A 20493-nucleotide genomic window follows, 5' to 3' on the forward strand; every position below is an offset into this window, starting at 1 on the left:
GTTAAGTTGGATCCACAACTTGATCAAACCAAGAAGCTACTGGTGGTTGGTGGATGTCTGCAGTTTGCTCAGATTCCAGAAGAAGCCAAGCATCAAATCATTATACCACATGACGACCCAGTTGTTGAGAAATTGATTATGCACTTTCATGTCAAAGCTTGCCATGCAGGTCCAGAGATGACTCTGGCCATTCTCCGTCAACATTTCTGGCTCACACAAGGACAACGAGAGGTAAAGCGCATTTTGACAAAATGTTGCCGTTACCAACCGAAGGAGTACAGACAACACCACCATTCATGAACACTGGACTGGACTTTACAGATCCACTGTATCTCAAAATAAAAGGAAGTTCCAAGCCAACTACGTCAAAGGCCTATGTGCGCATTTTCATCTGCAAAGATACTTGTGCAGTTCATTTAGAATTGTTGAACAGTATGACGAAAGAAGATTTTCTCCAGGCCTTTTGTCATATCGCTAAGACGTAGGATGGTGAAAGTGATTCACTCAGACAACCAGACCACATTAAATTTTCATAAAACAGCAAAGGTGTTCAAGACATCGACTCAAAGAATGCGGTTGATGATGATAGATCCAACTGTTGTTGAAGATAAATTAGCCAATCAGTGTGAGCTGGAAATTTATAATGAACAGAGCCAGTCATGGTACAGGTCATTGGAAGAGAGTCTGCCAACAATTCAAGGAACCACTCAGGAAGGTGTTGGGGAAAGCTTTTCTCAACTACACAGAAATGATGACTGTCCTGACAGACATAGAAGCCATTAACTCCTGTCCTCTGAGTTATGTTGGTTATGACATACGAGATGGGAGAATCATTACCCTAGCCTTATTAGCTATTGGAAGAGATTTGGGAAGTCCACCTGATGCACCACCAAGGAAAGCAGAAGTTTATTGTCCATGTTATGACTTTTAAAAACAAACTCCAACCGATTGGAATAAAACTAACCATAAGCTCACAAGTACGCATTGCAGACCTATTTTTAAAATAAGCAACCACATGTCTTGCCAACATTAAAAATTTATAGCCGGACTGCAACTCAGAAAATATTACAGAATTTCAACAGAAAGTCTCATTCAAAATAATGTCTAACAGCACTTGACCTTTCTTTAGAAATTATTCACGATTCTGAGCACTGTTTAGGCTACTTACAAAAGTCTCAGCATGATCTACTGTAACCTCCAAGGTGAATGCTATGATCTCAACTGACTAAATGCTTGACAGTGAAAAATTGGTGCAGAATTTCAGCAACAACATAACCTATCTTAATCCGTTGAAATTTTTTTTAAGAATGCCCAGAGATTCCAAGGACTATTGGTTTTGTAGATTTCAAGTTAACAAATTTTCCAGCCAAGTTTCAGCATGCCATAAAACATAGGCATACAAAGCGTGCAACAGTTATTTTTTTGAGTGTGTGAAGTCTTGGAGATAGGAGCATTCATGGAGCTGTTTACAGTAATGATTTGGTTGATTTGTTAAGTTTTTTTGGTTGCAATGTACAGCAAGAAAGAAACTGGGAATTTGTGATGCACATACAATGTTACATCAGTAATGGTAAGATTGCTCAATAGTAAGCCGTAAAATGTTTGACTGAACAAACTACAGTAATCTGACACGTCTCCAGATTAATGTAGATACCATCTTATTTTCTAACAAGCAATTTGATTCGTTCTTTGATACAACCCACGCTGTGATTGGTGTGACACATGCACATGCATAACTCTCTCACTCACCAATCACATAGCCCTTCCAACCCCCAAGAGGAATTTTTGCTCAGAAATACTCAAGTTAAGAGACCTTTTCGCATTTTATACGAGTCATAAGTTGTGACCTTCCATGGGAAAAGATAAATTAACGTGTACCCATTAAAACGGGGAAAAATAACAGCTAACAGACGGCAAAAGAATGGCTCATGAAGGCGTTAAAACGCCTTACTCATCCATTTAAACGGATAACAAGTAATTTCAAACGTTTGAGCATCAGCGTTTTAACGGCAGCACATAGCAGCACATAGCTTCGGCAAGGCCAAAGCATTAAAACGAGTGTTTATCATTTGACTGTAGCCGTTAAAACGGATAGTCCGCACTGTTACAACAGATAAACGTTTGGACAGACAAGGAATGAGCTTCTGAACAAATCAAAGAGAAGAAAACTGGTTGTTTAGTTGTAGTAATGTTTCGAACTTACATATTTTAGAAAAGCTTCCCTCCACTCGTTGTAAGTTGTTGTTGTCTCCGCTCGTCTCAGCCATCCGAAACTTGCAACAGTTCAAACGCGAATGACCAATTCAAAACAAAGCGATTCTCAGCCACACACAGAAGCCTGATTCAACTAAATAATGTGTGTTCATTTGGTGAATTATTATTTTCTTCAAATAAGCTTAAATATACTTCCCTCCTTTTCGTACTTCTCAAACCAAAACACGATTCCATCATGGCATGGAATCAAGGTGTATTGTAGAGCCCTGGGAACGAAACGAAAAAGATGCGGGCATTGGATTAACATAACACCCAGTAGCAGGCGAAGACAGAAAATGATGGACGCTGAAAACTTCAAATTTTGCGAATCGACTTACAGAAAGCTGGACCATTATAAAATTAACATTTTCGTAGGAGGAGATTAGTTACAGTACTACTGGCAAACGTTTGCAATTATCCCGCTATGAGCTTCGATCAATCGTAAGTGATCTTTGTCAAGATTCAAGTTTCATATGTTTGTATTCTCCATCAAACATCAAATAATTCCGAAGAATTAGCATGTCTACTTCTTGCTGTTTGAGTGGTTTGTTGAATGAGTGATGTTTAATCGACATTAGTAGCAAAAAAAAACTTTATGATTGAACGGTTTATAGCGTGATGACATTAGAATTAATGGCCCCTTTTCTGAGCCGTTAAAACATTTTGTGACATAAAATTTAACAACTACTGTTAGCCGTCAAAACGGATGCCTTTCTGAGCCGTTTAAACGTTTTGACATAAAATTAACGCCTATCGTTAACCGTTAAAACGGCTCTTTATAAAACGTTTAACAGATGATTTTTGCCGTTTTAACGGCTTGTGTTAAAATGCAAACGCCATGTTAATGGGTTTTCATACTGTTAAAACGGGTAATGAACGGAATGTTAATGTTTTTAGACGTTTTAACGGGAAGCTGTTAACGTACATTTTCCTGTGGAAGGTCGCAGTTTACCCTTTTTACACAACACAACACAACAACACTACTTCACCGAAAATAGAAAGAAAGAGAGAAAAACCTCTCTGACACATTGAAAGTCTGATTTAATTAAATTGCACTTTAACTTGGTACCGTGCAGTCTTCAAAGAATATTTGAGCAGTTTTCATACTTTTTACCTTTAGAAATATCGGAGTGAAATGAATGTCATCAAATAAAACTATTAAACTGCTACTGCAGAGACGTAAAAACGGTCCAGAAATGAAAGCTTCTTTTTTGTTTAATATCCTGGAAACAATAGCCAATAACTTGTCAGCTCTAATTGAATTTCCTCCCACATAAAAAACAAAAGTGTTAAGTTACCATTTGTAACTAAAGATAGCAAACATCTTGTGGGAAAGAGTGGTGACAATTCATCAGCTCTAATTGAATTTACTCCCTTGTGAAAAACAAGAGTGTCAAATTACCCTTTGTAACTAAAAAATAAAAATATCTCATTATATTTGCATGCAACAAAAACAAAACAATCATCACCTGCACTTACTATTGTCAACATTAGAACTGTTTCAAATCTAAATAGTCTTGTCTCCTCTAAAACATGTCCTAAGAACTAGAAGCGACGATTCGTGACCTCTAATTGAATTTAATCCTTGTGAAAAACAAAAGTATCAAGTTACCTTTGTAACTAAAAATAAAAATATCTCGTTGCATTTGCATACTACTAACTCATGAACTGTTTCAAACCTCAAGGCTCATTTCATTAGCAACTAAAATCCTCAGCCTAACCCACAGAAAATGTCGAAGTAAGCCCAATATATGAATACTTCCTCCTCTTTTATAGAAGAATAAATATGGCCGTTCTAAACTGTGTCGGGATCAAATGTTCTCACATACCATTTACCTTTACAACAAGAAATTTGATTGGCTGTTTATAGTAGATCCAATCTGATTCGTGTGACATACATACATCCCTCACTCTCTCACTCACTCATCCATTGACCCATCCATAGTATACCCGACCTGCCGACTAAGAGGTATTTTTTTTTACAAAAAAATAACGCAAAAATGGCTTAAATTTGCTAGTGAACATAGCAATTTTTTAAATTGTTCAGTTCACATACTGACGGGAGTAATGATACTCCAATTTCCCTACCCTTCCTTATACACTGTACATAAATTTGTGACATCCCTGCCTTTGTATATACCTGGAACCTGAGAAAGGTCCATTTTTCAGGTGGAGCCTGAAAAGTAGAGGTCATTATAGGAAGTACTCTCCCTCGTGGGGGACTTAAGCTAGCGAAATTGCTAGCAAAATTGGTTACGCCTATAAATAGAGTTGATGTGTTCCTGCCATTTGGCAATTGCTGCTTCATAGAACTGTTTTCTGTTTATTCACGGTATTTATCTTTAAATTTCACCGCAAAGTTTTAAGCTTTCCTTACAAGCTTCTTGTTAGTAATAAGACCTTGTGTTGCACAATTCAGAGAAAAATCATTATCGCAACTTCAAATTGGTTTTGTGCTACATGCTTGTCCAATTTTGAAATTACTCCCAGGCCCTATCCTCCAGAATTATACTTCACTTCGTCCACTTACTATTACTAATCTGCTTGCCAAGCAGCTATTGTGACTATTTTGCAATCTACACTGTACATGTAATTAGTTTGTTCAGTCAAAAGGTTATGAGGAGACAAAATTTGGCAACAATGCTAACTTGCAACCCATCTCAAAATAACACCATTGCTTGTAGTATATCTACTTGGTACTTTTCTAGCAACAAATCTACTTCCTAGGACCTATACAGCATTATTTAATTAACAACTGTCTAGAGATCCTTACCGCTTTAACAAGATCTTGACATCTTGTTTTTAGTCTTGAGATTTCTGCTTCCTTTTGAGTGATTTTCTCTTCTAACTGCATATTTGTTGCTACAAGTTCAGATTTGTTCCTCGTCAGCTCTCGTACTTCCTCTCCATGACGTTGAAGTTCTACCAAGCGCAACCCTTCCATTTCCTTGGATTTGAAAAAAGTTTAAAATGCAATCCATACATTCTTAAAAATAAAAGTAGTAACAACTTAAAACTATCCCTCTCTAGAGCAATGCAGGGTTCTCATTAAGAGCTGCCTATGGGCTAAAAAAAAGTGGCTTCTTAGATTTTGAGCTGTTTCCTTTTCGTGACAAGGCTTAATATTACATATCTTTCTCTGACATGATGACAATCTGCTGGTCTACCATGTTTTAATTCATGGCACTGTTACTTTCAATTTCACTCTAGTTTTTGGTTGTGTCAATTTATAGATATGAATGGGAAAAGTCAAATGCAGTCATGAAGACCAAAGGTACAAAGAACAATGATCCCTTTTGTGAACAAAGAAGAAAAGTAAGAGTGAAAAGGAGCATAAAACACCAGCAGTCACAACTGTGGAATCATCATTGGATAGCCACATTTCCAATGGGCAAAAATAAGAATGTGCAATTGTTGGTAATTATGAATAAGGATGTTTACCCACATGTACATTATACTGTAAGGCAATTAATCTGCCATCAAAAGATTTGGAAATTGATATTGACTCTAACACAGTTTTAAGATTCGTCAGGCAGTGTTTCTAATGGGTAGTACTCAATAGAAGACAAAATACTCTAGCTGTATTGAAACACAAGGCAAAATGGCATGGAAGTGACAGCCACGGCTGGCTAAGATGTGGTAGCTAAAAGCAGGAAAACCCAATACAATGTTGCGTATGGCTAAACACATAGTTATTTGACACTGAACCATGTTTTCACTGGAATGACTCTTTCCTGTCTTCAACATCTCTCAGGAGTTATTCAGTTTACAAAAAGAAGCAAAAGTAAACTATGCTGTTTTGAAGTCATCTTGACTCCATTATCATGTAGAGAAAAGAAAATAATGGTCAAGATGTTAATTTCTAAGCTGAAGCATCGCAATAATCTCATTAACTTGACTACTGCCATGTTCCTAAATTCTGCGATCCAAAATGACCAAATTTTGACAAGCAAAACCGTCCAGATCATCTTAACATTCAAAGACCAGAAATCCGCTGACGCAGTTCAAAAACAGCTGATAGATCTTGGCAACAAAATCAGAACAGAGATACAACCACTCTCCAAAAGTCCAAAATTAGTGACAAGCTCTGGCTACAAGAGGGAAAGCCTGCTCTCACAAACCAACAATACATTGTTTATAATTTAAAATGTGATCTGCACAATGCAGATTGTGTTGGCAATACCACTCATCGTCTTTACCACAGCATCAAAGAACATAAACCCTCTGCTATTGGCAAGCACTTAAACTCTTAATTAGACCATGTTACACTTAAATACAAAATCTATATTCTTACACTTTTCACACTATAAAATTAACATCTCAACCATTATTTTCTTTTGTCTAATTGATAATGGAGTCAAGATGACTTTGAAAGCCGTCCTGATATAAATGGTGCCATGTAATCAGTCAACCTCATCACCTGAAGACTAGCAGTAAGCAGTCGAAATGTCACGATCTACATCTCAAGTGACTACATCGTGAGACAAACATTAATACGCTTTATTACGGCATCTCCCACAATGAACAACCACCTTTTCCATAATGTTTGTTCTTCATGACCCAGTGCTGCATTAGTCTTCCGTAACAATATCTTAATGGTTGAGTTTCCAATTTTTTACATTTGACGGAATGTTCCTTTTAATATATCTGATCCTGTTGAAAATGATATCAATTTAAATCAAAGCTAATTCCTAAGTAATGTTCCTGAGTTACTTGATGAAAATTCTACTGGTTTTGTTTTAACACAGCCCAACATTAACTAATGAGGCAGGAACTGACATTTCACAATGCTTCATGGCATAACCGAGGACTTTCACCTGACTACTGACTGGAAAAATAAATAATTTATACTATTTTCGGAGAGCTGGAGAAGGCAAGGGGTGGTTGGTTGTGGTCTTGCCACTTTCAGAGGGCTCGCTACCTTTGGGGGAGGGGGGGTCGCTACTTTGCGGATTATTAGCAGCAACGACTTTACTTTCTGGAGCTCGCTACTTTCAAGGGATCGTTACTTTCGAAAGTTTGCAGTTCAGTGGTACCAAAATGACAATTTTATGGTTTTCACTCTCATTAAAGCAGACACGAAATACTTCTCATACAACATATTTATGTCGATTTTACATCATTATGTAAAATTACAGTCTGTTGTTCATCATTTGTCAAAATACACTTCAAAAGACTTCTGGAAGTTTAGTTTCACATCAATTTTTTTTGTCTGCACAATAGTCCTTGCTTCACAGGCATTGTAGACCTACATTATTTATTGCATGTTAAGGGCACTTTTTATCTCACACCCTGCTATTATGGACTCTCACCATTATAGACACTAAACAACGTTCCCTAGCGTGTCTGCTATAACGATAGTTGACTGCACCGACAAAAGTTTTGAAAACAAAGGTCTTTCTAAAGTACCAAGGGAAGTTTTGAATGGAAACAGGGGTCATACTACTATTTTAATGATGCTATCTCGTGTTTTCTTTTTGGGTATCTGGATATGGGAAATAAAATACCAGCATTCAGTATACTATATACATAGATTACAATCACACTAAATATTTAAGTGTTATATTGTCTTAACTGTGATCAATAGCAAAAATTAATCTCTCTAAAACAATCTCCAATAACTTTGCTTTCTACTTACTCTTTCCGTTTGATTGTAAAAAAAAATTTATGAAATTTAACATGCATGTGTACAGTGTAAAGTTACCAATAATAAGTATCTGTAAAGTGAGGTTTACTTGGTATTCGAACATGTCACTGATCAGAGGAACGTGTCCATTGTCTAGTTTGAGAACATCTAGGGCTCTGGGCTTTTCTTTGAAACAAACAAAAATGTCAATATTAAGTGTGTGTTAACTGGCAGTCATGGAGCTACTGTAAACAGCCGCTTACAAGTCCTGGGCTTATACAATTTTGCAAGGGGTTTTGAATGGGCTTCTAGCCCGAGGGGCTTATATCTGGGGGGATTATAAATGGAATTTACAAAAAAAAAACGTTTTGAAATGAACTACAGCTATATTGATCAAAATACATTTTCATGTACCAGTTCTTAATTAAGGTTCAAAACATCACTAAACATCAAATTCGTTTCATTTTAAACTAGAGGAGGGTGTCGTCGTCGTCGTCGCCTTCATCATGCCACATGTGGTAAAAGAGGTTCAAACAAAGTGGAGAAAATCAATGAACGTGCCCTTCGCTTTGTGACGTGTGACAAATCAACCATGTGCAAGACACTACTTAAACAACTTAACCTGCTGTCTTCACATAATCAAAGAACAGTTGAAATGGCCACCGGTGTTTACAAAATTGTCCATGGGTATAAAGTCCCCAAAGGTATTGCAGAGCTACTGAAAGAGCAATCCACTAATTATAACCTTACAGGAAACTACAATCATATTGGAGCTGTTTAAAGTAACAACTACAACTAATGGACCCAAGTCGTGGCGTTATACTAATGCTAAGATTTGGAATGCTCCTCCTGACCAAATTGCAGTGCTAAAGAAAATCGGAACATTTAAGAACTTGATTTCAAAGATGGATTTTTAAAATCTCACATTTTAATTATGTGAATACACGTCTTTTCTACACAACTTTAATAAGATGACTGTAAATAATTACGTGACCATTTTTATTCTTTATAGAGAATATACTATATATAGATTTTTGTTGCTATTTTTATTTCGTGGCATGTCTGTAAAGTCGCTATTTAGCTAAGTGCATTTGACCATGTTAAATAAAGGCTATTGACTTTTCTTGTTCTGGTCTGTTGAAGATAGCTTCCTTAGGATTGCTGACTGGTTTTACCATCTTGTCCTCTATTTATCATCAACCTTTGACACTCCTTGGAAATTTTTCCATATTTCAGTAGTTTTAACTGAAAAACAGCTAAACAAACAGCTATCACTACTGAATTCACATAGATCCCTAGAATCAAGACCTTGGAATAAACAACTAAGTCTTGTCAGCATGTGGAAGGATGACCTTTCCCTTCAAAAATTTCTGTTTCAAAACAGTTTCTATCAGTCTCAAATTCTTCCTGACATTTTTAGCATTCTTTGGGTCAGAAAAGTCAACCGGAGTAAAACAGCTGATTGCATAACATGACGAAACATCACAAAATGTAAGATTCATGCAGATGTGCGCAGTAGATATGTACTTCAATGTGCATGTGAGTAAAAGCAAAAGGACACTGGGAACAAGAAAGTTTGTGTTACTCAAGTGATGTCATATCAAGAGTTTAATGTTGAAAGTCTACGGCAAAATGTGTCACAAATGTTAAATTAATTCAATTAAATGGAGCTCCCAAATTTGAAGCTATTGCTTAGTGAAAATTCAAGGACTTTCAAGGACCTATATTTATGCCAGCAAATTTCAAGTACTGTCAAACAAACAGCAAGAGCTCATAAGTTTCAAGATTCTTGGAATAAAAGTTTCCAGTGGGTAATCTGTGATACATGTAAAGACGACGACCTAATGTTTTGTTTGTAAGTTGGAATTATCCTGTGCCCGCTGGAATTATCATAATATTCATTTATTACCCTACATGTATCTCCAAGGACAACTAGATTTTAGTTTGGACAAGCAAAACTAAAATTGCACTTGTCCATTGGTTGAAGTCAAAATGTTTGTTGCACCCTGCTTCTGATCTGCAGAGGATATCGATTCTGAATCTGGGAACCAAACTTTTCCAAATCTTACTGAGATGTGCCAATTGTTGCACTGTGTAATAGTAGGCTATTGATTTTCCACTGTATACCTTGTAAATTATCAGCACAGCATTCATGTCAACAAACTAAATGAATTTGACATTGTCTCATATAAGAGCTTATAGAACATATTATTGTAGGGTAACTGGTATGGCCAGAAGGATGTCATCAAATAGTTATGTGTTGATGTATTCACTCCATTTGAAGATATAGCCCAGGAAAACTCTTTTGCCCACCCAGCCACAACTTTTTGACCTGTGACTCTGTGTCACTGAATTTTCCCCAGTGAATTAATTATTGAAGTGTGTAATAGTATCCTGTTGATTCAGATGAAGAGATGTAGTGTCAGTGGTACATACATGCAATAGCAACATGAACCACATGAATTTTCAGTAACCTTACCAGGAGACTTACCTGAGTCTTGAGCTTTTCTTCCTCCAGCTCTTTTTGTAGAGTCCTGATCTATAAGGAAAGCACAACTTACAGTTGCATATCTGACCTCAGTTCAATTTGTTATTAACTAAAACTACAGTAGGAAATTATTTTAAGCCTTGCACTGCCATTCTGTTACATGTATGTAATCTGAAACAAGCTGACAAGAGTTTATTCTGCCAGAACATTGTTCTTTGTTATGTATTCCTGTAAGTCTTGAAAAATGGCCGAAGAAAATATAACATAATTACATTGAATCCTATAAACACACCTCCATTTCAAATCGATAACCTCTTTCCCTTTCTTCATCAGCATCTCTCCTAAGGATAATAAAACACATGTAAGTATCTACTTTTGAACACCTCCTGCATGGAAGACACCTCCCAAAAGTTCCAGGATGGTTGACTGACTGGACCTGAGCAGCCAGAATGTTACGAGACTCTCAGAGGTTACAAATAATTTAAGAAGAATAAACAGAAAACGTTTTGTGTACCTTTTCTTGTGGCAGAACACGAGAGGTAGGATGCATGTGTTCTAGTGCTTCGTTTGATACACTCTGTTATCCTCCCCAGAACCACATGTGTAATATTTTAGGTACTAAACATTTTTTGCATTTAGTGCTATTTTCAAACTTCTATACAATCATGTACATTTGTCAGAGCTCAAATAAAGAGTAAAAACTTTTTGCTTCTCTTCAGTCAGTGCTTTATTTAAGGACAGGACTCGAGACTAACTTTTTTCTTTTTTGAAAACTTTTACGGTGCCTGTTACATTTTTTCCAGTCACCTCCCCTGTAAGTAAAACATTTGCGCCTCTTGCACTTGTTTTGCACACGCACTATGCAATCTGCAGGTACATGTTTATGGTTGGATTTCAGCATAATTTTCAACAGATAACAGCTAGTTTTTCAGCTGAAAGAAGTTAACAGTTAGCAGTTAGTGATACACTGCTATTCTGGTATGTTTTGGTTTTAGTACACGTTCATCAAATTTGATTGGGTCACAGTGGGAAAATTTTGCTTTCATTTCAGTTGCTTACTTGGTAGCATAGTTGATTACATCAATGCCAACCATAGCGCGCACGTGGTGGTTAAAGTATGCTTTGTGTGACGCACAGAATGTGTGCGCACTAACAATAGTAGGCACTGTCCTTAATTCTTTTCTCTCTCTCTGTGGTCAAGCTTTTTCTTAGTGTTTCAAATAACTTGTCAAATTGCTAATTATCGTTACAGCCTCTGTGTCACCTTGTTAAATCCACAATTAAACTACAACAACATTTAAAGGCATTTCAAAGATCATCTTCATTTGGAAATTGTAACAAAGTTTTCTCACAGACAGACTGACAACTGGCAATGCTATCAATCCACTTCAGCAAGCATTTGTTCAGCTATTTACATTCCAATCTGAGAATTGGGAAACTACATATCAGCAGTGAATAATTTAACCACACATCATCATTTTTGGTAATTTTGTCAATATTTGCCTTGTTGCATCTCAATCAGCAGGAACAAACAGACCTGTCAGGAATCCCTTCACATAATTTTGTGATCCCCCTTGTATGCAATAACTTGTAAGAATGAATGCTGCATGTTTCACTTTTGCTATTATTTTTTAGGATTTCAAATTTCCTGCACACCACCATGTTTATTTTTTGAAAGGCTTGATGGGGAAACTATGACGTCACTGCACAGTTGAAGAGATACAAAAATACTTCTAAACATTTATACTTCATATTATGGAAGAATATGCAGTTCCAATGAGAAAATTTCGCGGCACTGACATCATAAATTACCATAAAGTAAACATGACAACCCCAGTTATTTAACCTGAAAACCAAGTACTCTGCAATTGTATTCCAACGACTTACATGTATAGCCTGGCAGTATAGTCTGCATGCAGCCCTTTTCAATTCTAGTTTGCAGGCTTCACATCATATTAAAATACCCATTTCATTCCATGAGCTTCCCTCTCTACCTAAAACCAGCATGAAGAGTGAGGGCTCTGGAAATGTCACTGGTTTGAAATTTGAAAATCGTACTCATACTCAACCTCATACGGTTGGTCCATTATCTAAAGGTCCCTAGTTTCTACTGTACCTGCATTGAATCGCATAGATAAAATTTAGAATGAGATGATGCTCCTAACATCTGAACCAACAGAAATAATATTATTGCAGAAATGTAGAGAAAGGGCAGCAAGAGCAAGTGCAGACTATTGCAAATTAAGGCTCCTTTTCATTTATACTATTAATAGGAAAACTACATTTATTAGCACAAGAACAAGGAAAACTGTAACAATTCTAGTCCTAAGTGCACCAATAATGTAAAAATGTAAGGTAAAAACATACAGTAATTCTCAAAAAGAACAAAAAGAAAAACATTGCAGGGGTCTTATGAGTGAAGCTGATTATTGCTAACTAGCTGGAATTAGAAAATTAAGTGAATAACAAATAACTGATACAATATGCTCATAACTACTGTGCACTTAATTACTGACAATAGCATGGGCATGGATAGTTCATAGTTCATAACAAAATCAACAGGGTATAAAATGTCTCCAAAGTGAGTATTATAAGAAATATTAAACATAGAAATGACATCAACTCGGGAAAAAAATGCAAGTTCCAGATGGGATTTGAACCCATGACCCTCTGTCATCTAGCCGCACACTCTAACTACTGAGCTACTGGAGACTCTATGGTGAGCAAGGGTGAAATGTGGGTCTTTGACTGGAACCGCTTCGTGCTGTCACACAGCTAAACAATGACTTGGCACATATGAACTCATAACTGCATCAAGCGGTCACATTGAAGCATATCAAAGATGCAACCAACCACACTCCAAAGTGAGTATTATAAGAAATATTAAATTAACAAATGACATCAACTTGGAAAAAAATGCAAGTTCCAGATGGGACTTGAACCCACGACCCTCCATGATCCAGCCACTCCATGTTCTAACCACTGAGCTACATGTACAGGAGACTCCACAGAGTCTCCTGAGTAGCACAGTGGTTAGAGCAATTGGCTAGATCATGGAGGGATCCCATCTGAAACATAGATTTTTTTCTGTGTTGATGTGATTTCTACATTTAATATAGAATGTTTATCTTAAATTTTTTTTTTCATTCCAAACAAACCTACATATAAATTTGGTCTTATTTTTAAAACTGGTATGGTTAAATTACTAATAGTCTTTTCAATTTCTTTTTCTTTTTTTAACATTCACTTAACTATTCATTTGTATCTCAGTTTAATTTAATTTAATCCATTTTCACTGCACAAATTGTAAGCCATAAATTAAAAACAGTGAGGAAGGACTAGAAAGGAATATTAGAACCAAACGGGCTAGCCCACCCAAGATACATAAAAACAAAACAAAGAAAAAAGCTGTTTAAATACAGTGTCAATAAACATCAAAGGGCTACTTTGACGCCCAAGTAACATTTGGGCAGTCAGGATCAAAGTTTTCGCATTTATAAAAGTCTCTACATCATCTCTACCCTTCAAGCATGACTGGCTAAGATTATCAGTCCTAAGTCCTTCGGGTAGGTTATTCCATAAATAAGGAATTCTATTTAAAAACATGCCCTTAAAAAGATCAGTTCTTACTAGGTTCAATTTCAGGTTTATTGCTTGAATAGGGCCTTAGTCTTTGATCCGAGCAAAATTCAAAATATGAGTCAAATGCTCAATTGGAGTATCCACATTTGAATTTGTAGAATGTTGTGAGGTCTTTGACCTCTCTTCGGTACACCAGTGGAAGAAGATCTAATTGCTTAAAGAGCTTGCTGTAGGTTAGCTCTGGCAGGAGAACCTGCGTCGCACATCCTTAGACTCCCTCTATTAGTTTTATCAGGATGACAGACTTCGGGCTCCAGATTTTGGAGGCATAATCAAGGTGAAAACGCACAAGCACCATGTAAAGAGACCTCGAAGTTGGTGAAAGTTGGGCACTTAGGCCAATACAGGGTCCGACAAATATTTTTGACAAAACTTGTCCCTGGGCAAGTGGCATGTCAAAATCACTTGCCCAACAGAATGAGCTAGTTGTCCCAGTTAATAATGGTAGAGGACAAGCGATTCCTTGAACTGTAGCAAAATCAATTCACATTATAGTTTAGGAGCCATATTAACAATAACAACTTAAGGACTTACATTAAATACTGATGCATCTGAGTGATGTTATGAATAAACTGCAAACACAGAACTTGAAGCTGTCTTTTATTTCTACTATGAGTCTCAATAAAAGTCACAGAGGATTGTTTAGGGACCACAATGCGAGATTATTGGTGACTTAATTTACAGCTCAACCATTTCAGTTGGAACACTCATCTGCATGTCTTTGCATTGTATTCCTTGTTGTATTCAACACCATTCGCCTTTCGCTTTGTCGTACCCGGAGTACAGTGTCGCAGGATTTCCTGACAAACTTATCCGTGAATTATAACTCATACCTTGAACTTTGATCCACAAAATGGTAGAAAAACATGTTATGAGGGGTGTAGCAGCCAGGCCTTCAGAGGTTTACATTGGAAAGTACTGGGTATGAAACTCATGAAGAGATGTAGAATGGCAATCGAAAAGTAAAAAAAAGTGATATGTATTTATTGCATTTCGAAAGGCTTCGATGGGAATTTCTCAAGGTAAACATTTAATACTTGGATATCTATAATTTATTGCGTGAAATTGCTCATAAGTCAATTGCTACAGCCTGGCAGGCTTTTTCTAGAAATAAAACACTTGCCTGGTATTCTTTTCAACTTGTCCCAGGCGTCTGGGTCTAATATTTGTCGCACCCTGTAATAGTTCGTCAAATGAATCCTAGCGTCCTGTTGGCCCTAGCTTATTCACCTGTGCAAACATGAGCTCACTAAATCATCGCAAGTGATGAGAACTCCAAGGCAATGCTGATTGTCCACTCTCATCAGAATTTTTACTCCCATGATGTACTCGTGGATAACACGATGTAGTCGTGCATATCGAGCATTTATCTGCATTGAAGGCCAGCTTCCAGGTATTACTCCTTTTCAACCAGGTTATCAATATCTCTTTGCAACGATGCACAGTCACAGGTGGATCTTATAGGTCTTGTTTTTTTTTTTTTGGTCTTTGTTTTATTCTTTGTTCTCTTTTGTTTTGTTTGTTCTTGTTTTTTCTTCTCTTTGATTATGCATATCACAACCAAGATGAAGAATACTGATTTTCTTCTATTTACTCAGCTGTTTAGTTTTTAGTGCACAGTGCACTATTAGGATTGTTTAGGGGCCTGCTGTTCAGTAAGGCACTAACCCACCAAGGCGATAACACAATAAGGTGTAAACTTTAATGTTTGTTTAATTAATTAATTTCAATTAATCAATTAGCTTTGTGGGAAGGGGTCTGGGTGGGGTAACTATAGGTACCCGTGCGCATTTTGCAAAACGCATCTTGCTTACGTTGCTGTTTTTGATAACTTGACAAAAATATATATATGGTTTTGCAAATCTAATGCGATCGTTGTGGTGCTATTCTCTTAAGACCAAAAAAAATTTGCTCCAAACGCATGCGTAGATTAGTTAGTGTCAAAGTCGATTATATCTTAGCATTCTCGTCCCCAGAGGCCATGCTCCTTTTAGTCAGCTCCAAGAATCGCAACCTCTGGGAAGGTCCAATTTTTTGAGCATGCACAGAGTAATCGTTTTGTTTTCTCAGCCAATCAGATTTGTCAGTCTTGACTCTGAGCATGTCCAAGGACAAATATCTGAGCATATTTTTGCCCCAAATGGAGGCTATTGTGTTTCTGATCCTTCACATATTTTTCACAACATGCACGGTCATAAAAATTGGGGAATATCACTCAAATATTTCCCAGTTGTAGCTGGGGAATATTCTGTCACGTGACGTGTTTAGACCAATTGCACTTGAGCAAAAATGTTTGATGGATTATTAACACTCGTATTTTTGGACCTCTCTCTTAAACAACACCCGATTAAACTCTACTGTTTTGGCAGCCATGTGGGATGTGAGACCATGTTGGGTTCTGGATAATATTGATGAACCGTGGGACAGTTTGGGTCACTTCGATCATCTCCTGGTGAGAAGGTAGTTTTCATAAAATCGTTCATAATTGCCCCCGTCTGCGACCAATCGCCCGGATAGAACACAGATGTATGGAAGCAATCGCAATCGTCCCAATTGCTACCAGCTTTGATGATCATCTTTGCAATGTTCTCATGTAATCACCCAATCGTAATATCACTTTCTGAAGTGACAGCGGTGACTGAAATGATCAGGGCAATTATATGAGAACCAGTCTTAAGTATTATGCCTCCACAGCAGTTGGCCATTTACTACACTTCAAGCACCCACTGTCTAAGCATGTCTGGAAGGTGTTTCAAACAATTTTAACATGTTCCAAATGCATTTCAAACAAAGATGCCCTTGAAATAATAATAACATAAGCCTTCTCTATATAGAGAGAGTCACATGAAATACTGACTGAATTCTTTGAGAAGAGCTGATCAGTTCCTGGACCATTGATTGTCTCCTATCACAATCAGTCATCAACTTGTCCAATGTGTTCTGCAAATTCTTGGAGGTGAACTCCTCTAGCACAACAGCTCCTTTTAAAAGGAGAAGAAAATATTAAAAAATAATTACAAAATAAGTCTCTGTTTGCTGGGAAACAAATCTGGACATTGTTACTGTGTGAACCACTGAGCCCTGCATTTGTCATTTTAAAACATGCAAGTACAATGTTCCATAAATTAAACCTAAACTTCTAACTTGGTTGGCACCATTTTTTAAAGTGCTCAAAAATAGCTGAATTTTGGCATGTGGGCTTTGTTCCACCTGAGAAACATTACTCTGAAGTTTTTTTCGCTGGGTTGCTCTTCATTCTCGAGAAATAACGTATGCAAAAAAGGCACACAAGTTGGAAAAACCGAGTTGTTTACTGCATACACAATATCTCGAAAACGAAGCGAACTTTAGCGCGAAAACTACGCGACACTGCTTAACATACCTGAACAAAACTGCATGTGAAATTTGGAGCGTTTTCAACAAAGTTCACTTTTGATTAAAATACCTAATGCCCTTTTCCCGCCGAGTCCTTCAAATAAACGAAGCCGGGCCTTTGATATGATAAACCGAGCCGATCCTTTGTTATAATAGCCAAGTCAAGCCTTTGTTATGAGTCGAAGTCTCTCGGTTTATTATAACAAAGGATCGGCCCACCGTGACCGCCAGGACTTGGATTTCACTTAGGAACCAGCAAAATGTCAATTTCACGCAACATACATAAGCTCAATTTTATTGATTTCAGGTCAAAAGTGGTTAAAATACTGACTCATGTTAACGGGTGACAGCAAGGATGTTGATTTCTCTTAAAAAGCAGCAAAATTTCAATTTCACGCAACGTATAAGCTCAAAATTGTTGATTTTACGTCTAGGTAAAGTCTGCATGCGAGCCAAGTGGCCCATCAGGCCGGAGCTTATCCCGGATTCTGTAGCATGAAGCGACTAGGAGTATTTCTACTCCCCCCTGGATGGGATGCTAGTCCATCGCAGGGTTACCCCCAGCATTAAGTTCGCCGCTACCCATTTATACACCTGGGTGGAGAGAGGCACTGTGAGAGTAAAGTGTCTTGCCCAAGAACACAACACAATGTCCCTGCCCAGGGCTCGAACCCGGACTGCTCAATCCGGAGACGAGCGCACTAACCATGAGGCCACCATTTACGTCTAAATAGGTAAAAATGTTGATTTTATGTTAATGCATGACGGAAAGGATGTTGATATCACTTTAAAACAGCAAAATGTTAATTTCATGCAACGTATAAGCTCAAAAATGTTGATTTCAGGTCTAAATAGGTAAAAACGTTGATTTCACATTAACGTGTGACAGCAAGGATGTTCATTTCACTTAGAAAACAGTGAAATGTTGATTTCATCAGAACGTGTGACCACAGATTGGCTCATTTCACATAAGGTCAGTAAAATGCTCAAAGCTCTTGTGGTTAGGGTTTAAGTTAATTAGGATTAGAGATTAGTCCAACATTATTCAGCAGGGTTAGGGCTTCAGTTGTGGTTTGTTTAGGCAACTAGCAACAGTCACCATAGGTTGATTTCCCTACGAAATAGTCAAGTTTGTTAGTTGGACTATAAAAAGAAATAAAAATAATAAAAAATAATTAAATAATAATAATAATAACAATAACTATAACAATAATAATAATAATGATAATAACAATAACAATAACAATAACAACAATAATAATAATAATAATAATAATAATAATAAAAACCAGGACTTGTATGCCATGTTCAGTCAGCTGATAAACATCGCAACTACCTTGTCGAACTAGGATAGTCAAATCAAATACAGCAATATACGTAGATGTCACTACTAAACAGTCAAAGAAGAGGGCCTATAGAGCATTTTTATTGTCATGCAATAAAAAATAATATCAAAAACCATTCAGTAGATAAGGTCAAGAAATTGTGATATTACAGAAGGTAAATAAAGAGGACAGTTCTCCAAGTTTAAGTTGCATGCGTTGTCCCAAAGTTGACACATTCGTCGAAATGTTCTGCACAAATTTACAGAGCCTAGTATGGAGCCGCCATGTTGGTGTTCTTTGGTACACTAATATGGCGGCCGAAAATAGTGTTAACATCTGGAACTTACTTTGGTTATCTGGGAAAATGATTATCTACACTGAACAAATAAACATTAAATAAGCACTTATCCCAATACAGCAACGTCTTAAATGGCTAAAAATGACGAGATAAATACATATTTTTCGACAAACGCAATCATAGCTTTATGTCACGCACCATCATAACTTCGAAATTCAAAATGCACTGGTACCTCTTATGCCTGATGAGGATAACAACTTTTTAGTTTTGGATTTAAGAACGTGATGACTTCACGTGAAAACGCTCTATAAACAGGGCTGACAGATTAACAAATTAACCCTTCTGCACAACATACGGGTCTCCATACATCTGCATGTCCACTGATCCCTGAAGTTCAAAACACGACAAATCATGCCAATATGAAGTAAAATTAACGCAACCTGGATCACAGATCTATGTTACAATTGATTGCTACTTGTTGGCCATTATTATGTTTAAATGAAAAAAGAAAAACGATCTAGTTACCAGTTCGAGAAACATCTGCAGAACATGATTGCAATGAATGCCGGGAAGGGTCTTTACACCTCGTGCGCGGGAAAACATGGCAGTTGATACAAGACAAATTTTATCACTATAAAACCAGTTCTCGCTTTCCAAACTTTGACGCTAGCAACGCTTGGCAAATGGGCCACAACTCACGAGAGGGTATTTTTCTTGGGCAAGAACTGCTCTTGGACTTTGCTGCCTGGATCGATCTGACTTCAAATGCCAATACCTTGATTGTATCAGTTTGTTCAAACATCAGAGAGCACATTTTGATCCTTTAAAACGTGCTGATGACTTACGGGTTTGCTGCCTGGCTCAATCTGACTTCGAAGACCAATAACATGATTACGGTATATCAGCTGCCTTCGAAGTTTCAGAACACATTTTGATTCTTTAAAACGTGCTGATGACTTACGCGTTTATCAAAGCCTTATGATGCCTCTCAACCACCAGGCAGGCATACAAGGTACTTTAAAATTCACCATCTTTATTAACTTATCAATGCTTAAGATATTAGTTGACAGAGCTCTAATGTGGCACATCTCTTTTTTGTTCGATGGAATTTCGTTTGACGCTCAATCGATTCACGTGTTGTGTTCACATCACAATAACCGACGTAAACAATCTGTTCCCAGATTTCCGCTCTATATACTATTTTCCTTTGACTTTGACTAAGATTCTGTGGAATACACTATAAACAGTCTGCCTGTTTGCTGTTCAACAAAATACTAAGAAGGTTTCTTTTATTTTTCATTCAACAAAAGATCTCCAAAAGAGGCCACTTGGAAAACTGAGTTTTTTTGCATACGAAATGTTTCTGAGGTGAAACGAAGCCCACATGCCAAAATTCAGCTATTTTTGAGCACTTTCAAAAATGGGCGAAAAATCCAGGGGACGTTCTTGCCCGTGGCCTTTCAATTATGCTGATGAAATATATACG

The 20493-nt window shown here is 37.2% G+C and overlaps 1 protein-coding gene across 7 annotated transcripts in view; it reads right to left on the minus strand.

Moving 5' to 3' along the window:
• The window catches only part of LOC110048315 (centrosomal protein of 70 kDa-like), a 204090-nt gene that overhangs the window by 147997 nt on the left and 35600 nt on the right, over positions 1-20493 (minus strand). For 6 of the 7 annotated variants that reach the window (XR_016206041.1, XM_089284927.1, XM_020754113.2 and 3 more), the window contains 4 exons: positions 16867-16990; positions 10660-10708; positions 10371-10418; positions 5027-5200 (listed from right to left, as the gene is read on the minus strand). Coding sequence is in view for 6 of the 7 variants with exons in the window: in XM_020754113.2 (XP_020609772.2) it covers positions 5027-5200; positions 10371-10418; positions 10660-10708; positions 16867-16990 (395 nt within the window). In the remaining variant the exon portion in view is untranslated. The remainder of the gene's footprint in view (positions 1-5026; positions 5201-10370; positions 10419-10659; positions 10709-16866; positions 16991-20493) is intronic. The other variant, XM_089284928.1, reaches the window with a different exon arrangement.

This window comes from Orbicella faveolata, unplaced genomic scaffold, assembly GCF_042242905.1.
Source record: "Orbicella faveolata isolate gen_17 unplaced genomic scaffold, um_ofav_v1 contig_13, whole genome shotgun sequence".
NCBI lineage: Eukaryota > Metazoa > Cnidaria > Anthozoa > Scleractinia > Merulinidae > Orbicella > Orbicella faveolata.